General features: G+C 39.6%; 1 protein-coding gene across 1 annotated transcript in view; it reads left to right on the top strand.

Moving 5' to 3' along the window:
• Nucleotides 1–12,172, top strand: part of ATP8A1 (ATPase phospholipid transporting 8A1) — a 230,217-nt gene that overhangs the window by 196,433 nt on the left and 21,612 nt on the right. Inside the window, exons 31-32 of the mRNA XM_061191344.1 lie at nt 953–1,009; nt 1,937–2,044. Coding sequence (XP_061047327.1) covers nt 953–1,009; nt 1,937–2,044 — 165 coding nt within the window. The remainder of the gene's footprint in view (nt 1–952; nt 1,010–1,936; nt 2,045–12,172) is intronic.

Here is a 12,172-nt window from a genome sequence, read left to right as displayed (position 1 = left end):
CAAAGTAGGACTGCGCCCTTGAAGCTCTCACCACTGATCACCAGTGCTAGGCAAGCATCACACTCCCATCTCGGCAAACTACTGAAAGTGCCCCAAATTCCTTTGACTACTAACAGTATTTAATATTTTTTATTATAAATAGATAATAATAGATAATGCTGCAGTGCTAAGCACTGTTCTTGGTGTTTTACCTATAGAGTAGGTAAGCTTTATCAGTCCCAGTTTACAGATGAAGGAGCTGAGACACAGAGAGGTCAAGTAATTTGCCTTGTTGCCTTATCAGAACAGTTAATAAATGATGGAGTCTTGAGCACAAATAGTCTGACTCCAGGGCAATATAGTCTGACTCCATTTAGCCATTATGCTGTCCTATGGAAAACACAGGGCAGTTCTTTAAACCCGGGTCCCCCTACTTTAGAATTAGTAGCATGGGCACCAGTGACAATGGGTGTGTACAGCATGGAGATGGAACAGGCTCTTACATTCTACTCTGCAGGGCTTCAGGTAAGTAAAGTTACAGAGTAAGTGTTCAGATTTCTAAATATCCAGTTATATTACTTTTACAATTTATCTTTAAAATTTAGAAAATGGAGGCTTTAAGTACTACAGTTGATAAAAAATAAAATTAAAGCAGGCTTGGAAACCCAAGATTACTATAGATGATTCTCCATCATTATTCATGAATTGCGCAAGAAGTAGGCAGGCCCATGCTCAGAAGCTCATGGCTGGACTGTCAGCCAGTGAGGGAGAGGAGAAGGCAGGGAAGGGAGTTGGGAATGTGATGCTGTAAATGGCACTTCCAACCGGTCGTGAGCATGATGTTCAGCCACCCAGCTAACTCACTTGTTTCTTTGCTTGTTGGACGTACAAGTCAAGCTGTGAATAATCTACCAGTCCAATTTGATGAACTATCATATTTATGAAATAAAATAACATTTCCCTTCTGTTTTAGTTTGTGGTGATAACTGTGTGTTTGAAAGCTGGATTGGAGACATCATATTGGACCTGGGTAAGAGAATCTTTAGTCACAACCAAGGAATATCACATTTACTCATGTGTTATCACTAATTTTTGTTGTTGTTTTTCGTTCTAACTGCATGTGTCCCTTTACCCTAGTTCCACAGGTTGTTAATTATAGTGGGGAGGGGGAAGCAGTCAGAAATAGACGGGGGGGAACTAGAGACTCTAGTGTGGAAACACTGAGTAAAACTTAAATAAGTTTATTTACCGCAAGACTTCTCAAGAGCCCTTAATATATTGTTGTACATTGTAAATATCCCTGGAAGGGAGGAAGCCTTCAAACTTATTGACTAGGAATCTTTTCTTAGTAAAGTGTGTCGCAAGACTGGCAGAAAACTCATTGGAAAATGATTCTGAAGGCCAAAAATATCGGAGAAGGATTTGTCCTCAGACATTTGTAGATATTCAGTCTGAATAAAACAAGTTCCATTTTAGATATGTTAGTATTGAAGTATATTCACATCCAGGTAGAGAGACCCAATAAATAAAAAAAAAGTCAGATGCGCAAGGGAAAGATGGGCACAAGAAATTTGGATTTGACAATCATCAACACAGAGATTAATATTCACACAAGTGTCTTAGCATCTTTCAGTGAGAGCATGTGGAGTAAAAACTAAGGAGGCTTAAAGATGGTAGCGGATAAAAAAGATAAGAGTGAAAGGTGAGACCCGCCAAAGCGGGTAGAGAAGGAACGGTTCTAAATGCCAGTACCACCAGCATTATAACCAGTGTGGAAGAGATGAATGTTTAATGAAAGATCCAGTTAAAACATGCAATTATTTAGTTAATAATTGCCATAGATAATATTTTATGGATGTAGTAAAAAAATTAATAAGGAAATTTGTGAAAGCTTCATCAGTGTGGGAGTCCTCCATCTACCTGAAAGTCCTTTGACTCAGATTCCCTTCCTTCACAGTTCAGCCACATAGCGATCTGGGGCAGCATCGCACTCTGGGTGGTGTTTTTTGGAATCTACTCAGCTCTGTGGCCTGCTGTCCCCATGGCCCCTGATATGTCAGGAGAGGTAATGTATCCTAATAACTCATGATCTAACAAACCCTAAAAGTTGGTATTCATTAATGAGCCATAATTACTTGGCTTGGGTTTATATTAAAATAGTATTCGTCAATTTTAAAAGCTATTTTTAAGCTCCACAGCTGTGAGTATAAAAATTGAGAGAATATTTTAAACTTGGACGTTTTACTTAAATCTGACTTACCCTTTCATAAGCATAGCTGGGTTAATAAAATGTGGTTGTCAGGAGCTTGAATCATGTTAAGAATATCCATATAGAGGATGCCATTTTAAAATTAGACCATCAATCCACACATACTTTTTGAACAAGAGATTTGGGGAAATGGTGAGCTTATGTCTTGGGACAGTCTGTCTTTTTTTTTTTGTTATCTCTTATTCTAAAGAAAAGGCTACTGTCACTAGATTAAATGCACTTTTAGAGTTGTCTTAATGACATCAGTTTGGTTTTCATTTTGAAAGAGTTAGGATATCTGACATTTCAGCCTTATCATGGTCCGCTTTCAATTCTGTCTGTCACTTTCTTGTTACACTGGTAGGAACTGAGTTATTAGGTGTTCGTGGGGGAGTGTCACAAGATCTCCTTTCGTTCAGAAGAGATTCCAGCAGTAGGAGGGTGTATGATTTCAATTGCAGGAAATTTGACATAAAATGTATAAAAGAAAATGTGGAAAACATTTCAGGATTTCCTGTGACCTCACAGTAACTTGCAAATCAAGGTAATGTGAGCTCCGTTACAGTACATTGTTTTCCTGCAGTCACAGGAAACCTTTCCAGGGGTTTCCATTATTTGTTTCCTTAAGTACTGCCTGAGTACCTTTCACTTTTGACAGTCTGGTCTATAGATCATGTTCATGAAATTTTATCTGACAGCATCCTGCTTTTTATAAATTAGCAGAATGCAGGCACATTAAAAAAAAATTGTTGTGGTTAAATTTATTAGAGAGAGGCATTACATACTATTACAGCAAAACCAGACATATCAAGGAGCATGTACTTCCTTCCACCCAAAGGGAAGGCTTCTTCTGAAACATGTACTGTGAACTTGAGAAAATTTACAGCATGTATCTTGAGGAGAACAGAGAGAAAGCTGTGAATGCATCTTCTCCTTCCCTTGGTTTGAGTTCTTTTTTAGTAAAGAAATAAAATCAAAGACTGTGTATGTCTGCTGACGCCACTTGGAAACTCCAATTCTATTCTTTGTTTTTATTTGATGTGCGCTGTCCGATTTGACCTGCTTTTCCCCCAAGGTCAATTCTAACTTAATATCTTTTTCATTAGACCTCATTTTACCTCATGTCCGAATATTTTATTTTCAAAATGAGTGACACAAAAGATTTTGAAATCGAGATAGTTTGAGCAGCTGTAGCCAATCGCTTTGAAGACAAGAACAGAGTTTTTGACCACCTACTTCTAGGACAAGTGTGAAGTTTGACTGGCTTTTAGCCAACCACATATAATTCTACCCTTGCCTGTAGAATTCCTGGTATTACCCAAACACAAAACTTAATATCATCTCTTGAGATTTGCGGTGATGCTGTGTTTAATTCAAAGTGAAATGGATGTCAGTACCCCATCACATTTCTGTTCACTTCATATACAATGCAAAGTGCTAACAGGGCTTCTTTTTCTTGTTGTTTTATTGCTACTGATACTTTGAATATAATGTTTAAATAGCTGGTGCTCCATCGAAAATAGGAAGAATGGATTAATTCAGCTGTAGGCTTGGCTAGCTTGTCCAAAATGTAAGTCTGTTTAATGTATTTAAAGAAAAGAATAATACTTTAAATTTATGTAGTACTTACTGTTTGCAAAGCATCTTGGTATGCATGTGTGTGTAAATGAGCCTCACAACAACTGCAAAAAAGGAAGATAACAAGAACGCCACTCACATTCCCAAGGAGAGATAGTCTACGTTTACTGTTTCCTAGGCACTAGGGTTTTAGGACCCAAAAATGTTGTGGCAGTACTCAATTTTCGAACATTTTTATTGTGCATAGTCACTAGTTCTATTACAATCCAGTTAATTTCAGAAAGAAGTAACTACCCTTAGATTTACATTTTTTAATCTTAAAATTCTATGTTTCAGTCAAGAATATAGCCAAATACATATATGTGAAACATTAATTTATGTGCCAATAGTTATATCTGTATGTGTGTGTATATATATATATGTATATATATAATTGGCCAACCATCCTGAATAAAACTTACCTGTTCATCTGTTAACTTTCATAGCAATATACTATTATAATATATTTTACATATATATTATTATATATTACATGTAGTAATATAGTGTTGTGTAAATAACACCAGGATAAGTACAAATATTAGCATTCCCAGACCTGACATGTTTTATGTAATCCGTGTAATGAAACACAGCACAAGGCATCCCCCAGAACATAACGCTATTCCAAAGCATTCCTGGTGTGGTGAAGGCAACTTTCTGTCACCACCAACAGGGTCATGAGTGTCTAATCCAAGGACCATACCCCTAGGACTCCAGTTTTTTCCTGTATTGGTTTGGCAGCAGTTCCTTCCAAATCTAAATAATTAAATATGTCTGTATGTTTGGGTTGTCTAAAGGCGTAATAAGGGCGCCCAACTTAGTACAGCATTAATAGAGATGGGTAGGCAAGACTGAAAATAGCAGCCCCATTCCCCCCATCCTGGTTCAGGTGATATTTTGGAGGATGAGGTACTGTGTGGTTTTAAAAGGCATTGACACAATAGAGAAGTTCTTCAAAAAGACAACCAAGATCTGGGAAAAATAACACCAAAAATACCTAAGGTATATTGAACACTTTAAGTACTTGATGTGCATTCATTCAATCGATTTAACAATTATTTGTTGAGATTCTTCTGTGGGTCAGGCACTGTGGATTCATTAGTGAATAAATACACAAAAATCCATGACCTTCTCAACTTTCTACTGGAAGGAGACAGGCAAATAAAATAATTAAGTGAAATATATAGACCGATGTAAGTGCTGTAGAGAACACAGCAGGCAAGAGAAACCGAGAACCATGATTTCCATTGTTTCCCATAGCGCCTTGTGGCTTTTACTCACGGTCAAATAAAGAGCCGTTGGAGGGGCTTGAGAGAGGGGTGTCATGATCTGACTTATGTTTTTACAGCAGCACTATGACTGCTGTGTTATGAACCACTTAGGAGATTATTGCAGTAACCCAGGCCAGAGGTAAGGGTGGCTTGGCCCAGGAGGACGGCAGTGGTGAAAGTGGTCAGAGTCTGAATCTAGTTTGAAGGTAGCATTAATAGGATTTGCTGACAGATTGGACGTGAGGAGTGAGAGGAAAAGAAGTCAAGGTGGATGCCATCGTGTTGGCCGTGACCGTCAGGACGTGCTTGTCCTCAGCTCACTGGATCCTCCCAGCAAACTTGCTACCATACCTGTTTTACAGGTGAGAAAACAGAGGCATAGAGAAGTTAAGTACCTCATCTGATACCCCACTGGTACTAAGTGATGGAGGTACGCTTTGACTTAGCTGTGTGGTCCCAGGGTCAGCTACCTTATACACTGCCCGGTGCTGCTCCTCTTATCATAGTTATTCAAAGGACTCTGCAGTGTATCATCTGGAAATGAGAAGTCTGAAGGGACTGCCCCTCGTTGCAGGCATTTCAAGGATTTGTGTGGACGAGGGAATCTCTTTTCTTTTTCCTGACAGCACTGATTCCCCCACGTCCCTTCCCCCTGTGGACATGTCGGTGGTCCTGGTCTCCCTCCCTCCATCCTCTGCACCCTAGCCGCTGTGCCAGAATGCTCCCCCTCCTCCTCACGTGTCCACTGCCCCTTCGTGTCTTTACTGGTTGCTCTGACATAATGGCGTCAGGCTCCTAGTGCCCCATAAATGTTAAGTAAAGGATCGTGAAGTAAGTTTGTTTTCCTTGCTTGTTGTTGTTTTTTGTTTTTTTTTTTAACATCTTTATTGGAGTATAATTGCTTTACAATGGTGTGTTAGTTTCTGCTGTATAACAAAGTGAATCAGGTATACATATACATATATCCCCATATCCCCTCCCTCTTGCGTCTCCCTCCCTCCCACCCTTCCTATCCCACCCCTCTAGGTGGTCACAAAGCACCAAGCTGATCTCCCTGTGCTATGGGGCTGCTTCCCACTAGCTATCGATTTTACATGTGGTAACGTATATGTGTCTATGCCACTCTCTCACTTCATCCCAGCTTACCCTTCCCCCTCCCCCTCCCCGTGTCCTCAAGTCCATTCTCTACGTCTGCGGCTTGTTTTGCACAAACACATGAGAAATGATAGAGTAGAGGTGACATAGAGGCAGAGTTCAGCTCAGATAAGAACATCTTGCTAACATCCAGAGATTTCCACAACGTGGCGCTTTCCAGCAGCAGAACAGAATGCTGGTCTCATGTAACCAGCCCCAGTATTGGGCGGTAGTGCTACTCAGCAGAGCCTTGCTCATCTGCACCTGCGAAGTTGCTTCCGACTCCTAGGATTCAGATTTTCTGTGGACTTCTCTTCACTGTGTTCTCTCCAGAGGAGTATCTTAAATGTTGAAGGGCACAGACTATTCTGCTCTAGTTAATGTTAACTGGAACTCAGGGTGCAAATTATACACAAGTTAGGCAACTTACAGGTACGGATCTCATGCTGCTATATTCAGCTCGGACACATATTCATACATAGATCAGGATTTTACAGTCATTTCCAATTTGTGTCCTTGATTCGTCTTTGTAGCCCCCATCTGAAGACAGAGCCATTTCTCTCAATATGTTGAAAGAAAATCCTTGCTCACCACGGGGTGGGGGAGGGAACCAATATTTATTGTGCACCAGGCATTCTTTGTTTCATTTAAACCCATATCACAAACCTTTGTGATAAGCAGAGCAATAGCAGGTGACCCAGAGAATTCATCCCAGGTTTTCTTCTCAAATCCCATTGGCTGCTCTCACATCTTGAGTAACTAAATACCTTCTCTTCAGGGCCCATTCCTATTCCTTTCTCTCAGGTGGGAATGCTTTCCTTTCTCCTTGCAGCCATTTTCCTTGCATTCCATTGATTTCCCTGATTTATCTGCTATTTCCCAGGATACCCAGGGCCGTGATCAATTTCCCTCAGTTAGCCAGATATAAAAGCATTCCCGTCTCTTTTTAAAAGTGCCAAGATTTTTAATTCTCTCTTCTCAACACCCACCTAACTCCCTCAACACACTTACAGAAATTCTGCCTCACTTTGTTGTATCCTGGCCTCTCATGTCCTCTTAATAGCAATATCAGCATATGTAATACCCAGCTCATTTTTTTTTTTTAATGTATATATATATATATATATATATCTGGAAACCCGGAAGGCACAAGCCGAGTGGCTGGCCGTAAGATCCCGGCTTAAACGGGAGTACCTGCTTCAGTACGATGACCCCAGCTGTCATGGGGTCATTGAAGATCCTGCCTTGACTCGTTGGACCTATGCAAGATCAGCAAATATCTATCCCAGTTTCAGACCCACTCCCGAGAGCTCCTCAGTTTTAGGAGCTCTGTCTGGAATTGGGCCCCTCCTCTTCTGGTATTATGTTTTCAAAACCGACAGAGATAGGAAAGAAAAACTTATCCGGGAAGGAAAATTGGATCGAACAGTTAACATCTCATGTTAAGTCTGGCAATGATGACTATGAAATTGAAAACTACATCATCCCACATCATCAGAGAATGTACAGTTGCCACTCAGATGATAGCAGGGCCTCATTTACTGAGAGTCAGTCACTGTCATAAGTACTTTTCATGTCTTCAGTCATTTAACACTGAGCATTTAACACAACACTGTGAGGTAGTTCCTATTACGCATTTCACTGACACAGAGTGGTTAAATAATTTTCCCAAGGTCACACAGCTTGTAAGTATCTGAGCTGCTGTTGGAACCCAGCCAATCTTTTCCCTTAACCACCATACACACTGTTCTCTGTCGTTTTTACATTTCTTCTCTCATCTTTTCATTCCTCTGCATTTTTCTCTCAGCCTTATCAACTTTGAAGGTATAAATTCCTTTTAGTGTCAGTGCCCCAATCTAAGTACTTACTTCCATCTGGTTGGTAAACTAAGCCATCCGTTATCTGCATGTAATATTTCCATCTTCAGCTGTGCTCAGCTGCCTGTATCACTGATCAGGCATCGTTTCTTTCCCCCTTCCTTCATCACATTCTGCATGCCTGAAGTTACCAGAAATCCATCCCCCAGATATCTGAGCGTTTAGGGCAGACTGCAGTCTCTCCAGACGCAGCCAGGGAGGGCTGTTCTCAGTTGGTGGGCAGGGTGTTGCCATTTGGGAAACATTCCTTCCTATAGTTTTGTTTCCACTACAGTAATTCTACATCTCTGCCCCTAATAATGATTCAAATGATAATGATTAACAAGTATCCCAGTACCACAAATGACTGAACTATTTAACAATTAAAAAAGAATTATGACATCAGGGTAGGGGGAGAGTGGATTCTACAAAGGTGGAAAATGCGACAATAAGAAATTATTTAGGAAAGGAAAATAAAAAGAAAAGAGCGTGACAAGCTTGACTGCAACTTTAAATTTGTCTCTGTCTTCCTTTCCTCTCACAAATATGGTTGTGATTTAAGAGAAGGCCTTTTTTTTTTTTTCAGACCTGACTTGTATTTTTTCACACCAGTACCACAATTTATGGGGCAAGGTAGGCCCTGGGGAGAAGTGCTATGTTATATAAACATATGCTGGCCTGCTTTTTCGACTTGTCTAGATGATGTTACTGGGTATTTTTTGAATTTCCAGAAGAAAATATTTTAGGCACTATGATTAGTATACCAGATTACAAAGTAAAAAACAAGCTACATCAAGGATCATTCCATATCACGATTAATACCAGAAGCTTAGTATCGGCAAAACTTTTCAACGTATCGCGGCATTGCAGACACATGCTGTAAAGTCTTCCCTAGCGCATCTGGTTCTGCTCTCCCTGGCCTGAGGGATCTATAAAACTACTGAAGGAAATTGAAGTTAAGGAACAAGCATGTGTTTTACAGAATTTCAGATCTCTTGATTGAGGTTAGTAAAGTCTCTCTGAAAAACAATAAAAATCTTTGTTGAACCCTTTAGTGTCACCCCTGTAGGAAAGGGATTAATAAACCACATTAGTGATATGATTTTCCTAAGTTGTGCTGTTGCCCATTTTACCAGCGTAATGAATTACTTTGCATATGAGGAATTTCCTGGTTTAAAATAGTCCTTATTCATCTCTCAGCTTTTAATTACCTAGATAGCATGTAATAATTTATTGGTCACAAGACCAGGCCTTGTGGGTAGGGTGGAGCAGTGTTATGATCTGAAGGAGTTTCATGCAAGATTACTGGCTTTAGCCAAGTAGCCTGGAGGCAACAAGAACCCTAAACTCTGTCAGATGCTCTTCAATGAGCCAACAGTTGGGATCCCATCCAGTAAAACATGCCATTGGTCAAGGCCCTGACAGTGAATGAGACAGGCAGACCATCACGGGTCTTAAAGAAGCTGGCTGCGTAGCCACTTCCAAGCCCAGTTTGTAAAGAGAAGCCTTGTAGAAACACTGAGAAGCAAAGAGAGACGTGGATGTGACAAATGTAATGGCAAATCAGGACACTGGCACACATTTTAAAGTTAGAGCTCTCTTTAGAGTCACTGTGAGAGCTGGCATTGCTTTTTGTAGACACAGCACCCTTTCCTACAATACAGAGCAAATATGTATTGAGTCTCTAGTGTATGTGTGTTACAGGCTCTTTGTTAGGCAGTGGAGGATGCAGAGGTGAACAGAACTGGTCATTTCCCTTAAGGATCTCATTTTTTTATTGATGGGCTGTTGACGTCATAAATGTGGGGGTTGACGTGGTGCACCCCAAGTGCCATGACCGTGAGCAAGGCACGGAAAGAGGAGCAAAGCTGCTCTTAGTACGGCAGAACCTTGGCTGTTCTCTGGAGTCAGTGCATTCTCACGTTCATTCATTCCGTAATTATTTATCGAGTGCTTAATCGGTTCTAGGCACTGTGTCAAGGTAATGGGTTAATTAGACAAGATACCCATTAGCGTTCAGGTTGAGAGGAGCTAGGAGGGAGAGGGAGAAATAGTCACTAAGTCGGTTAACAAATGACTAAATGTTGAACGACTAAAGATAATTTCACAAAGTGATAGCAAGAAAACAGGATGATATAGTAAGGGACAGGACTGTAATGGCTGCTCCAGGAAGGTGTTTTTGGAGAACAGATGATTAAGCGGAAACTCAAATGATGTGGAGATACCTTCATGTGAAGAAGAACATTTTAGGGCTGAAGGAACAGCCCGTGCCCAAGCTCTGAGGCAGGAATGAGCCTGGTAGATTCAAAAACTAAAATGTCAATGTAGCTGGAGCAGAGAGAGTGGGAAAGAGTCCTATGAGATGGAGCCAGTGAGATGGGCAGAAAGCATATCACCCCTCTAAGCTCAGCACTCTGGCTCATAAGACCAGTACAGCTTGTTTTTGAGTTGCGTGCCAGGGAGCAATCAAAAATGCTCATAAAAGAAACGATGAATGTCACTGTGCCATCTACTTCAATAAAGCTCATAATTGGACACAATTCTTGCATTCCATGATATGGTAAGGAAAAGAGATCGTCAGTGAGGTCAAAAGCCGCTTGGTTCCAAGTTATCACTAAGGCTCCCTAGCATGTATCATGCAAAGCAAGTTATTTTATGGCATTTTTTTTTATGTTAAGAAAAGAAGTAACTGTGGATTAAGCAAGATAGAAACATTTCTCTCTCATATGAAAAAAAGTCCAATGGTGTCAGGTAGTTCCGGACTGGTATGGCAGCTGCATAGTCATCCAGGACCAGATTTCTTCTATCTTGCTGCACTGTCAACTTTCATGTCCTTCTTCATAGTCCAGAATGGCTGCTTAAGCTCTAGCCATTTTATCAACATTCCAGCCAACAAGAACAGAAAGAAGGATTAACCCTTTCTCTTTGAAGTTCTTTCCTAGACATTGCCCACCACATTTCCTCTTAGCTCTCATTAGCCAAAAGCTAGTCACATGGCCATACCTAGCTGCAATAAGAGAGCCAGAGGAACATAGTCTGACCTAGAGGAGAAGGTGTTCAGCCAAGATTCAAGTGGTTGCATCTAAGAAGGGGAGAGGAGATATATTGGGAGGCAACTAGAAGTCTCTGCCATGAAAGTCAGTAAATTTTCTACATAAGCCATATGTTTTTTCTTTTAACATCTTTATTGGAGTATAATTCCTTTACAATGTTGTGTTAGTTTCTGCCGTACAATGAAGTGAATCAGCTATATGTGGCACATATATACAATGGAATATTACTCAGCCATATATTAGCTTTTATATGTCTTTCCATGGGTAAATGGTTTTTGAAGTTTTGAGTTTTTAAAATATAATTTCCTAAAACAGATGGTAATTAGATGACGGAATGGAGGTGTTAGTTAATATTACGGTGGTAATCATTTTGCAATATATAAATACATCAAATCAACACATTGCACACCTTAAACTTATGTAATGTTATATGTCAATTATATCTCAATAAAGCAGGAAAGTAAATTTTTTAAAGAAAAAAACTTCCTACAATCTGAAATATAGGTCATTATGTTTCACAGATTGAATTACTAGTAATCAAAGAATTGATGCTTTATGAGATGGTTTTTAAGAAGATAAAATACAGTGCCATCACAAAATTATAAAAACTTGTAAGAATGATATAACAAGTAAACATATTGAGCATTGAGATAAGGTGCCCTATCTTATACAACTTCTCTAGTAACATCAGAACATTTTAAAATTATAATTCTCATAATAAAAAGAATATTTTGTTACTAATTTTGTCCTCATTTTTCTGGTACTTTTAAGTTTTTTAAATAGCACAATAAAGATTAAAATAAAGCAAAGCAAAACAAATTCTGTTCTTAATTACTTTTACTATTCTGGGAACTATATCCCTAGAAAATAAAGTTTCAGAGCCATACATTTTCTAGTGCTCTTGATTCCTTTTTAGAAGGACTATTTTGCATGTTCAATTCTCAGTATATATTGATACACAGTCAAATTTTACTTTAAGAAAAAAAGTTAGCTTCTGATTGATCTAGGTCCCAA

Source organism: Eubalaena glacialis, chromosome 5 (genome assembly GCF_028564815.1).
Source record: "Eubalaena glacialis isolate mEubGla1 chromosome 5, mEubGla1.1.hap2.+ XY, whole genome shotgun sequence".
Taxonomy (NCBI): domain Eukaryota; kingdom Metazoa; phylum Chordata; class Mammalia; order Artiodactyla; family Balaenidae; genus Eubalaena; species Eubalaena glacialis.
The sequence above is the reverse complement of the archived record's forward strand: the minus strand, read 5'-3'. Positions and strand labels throughout refer to the sequence as shown.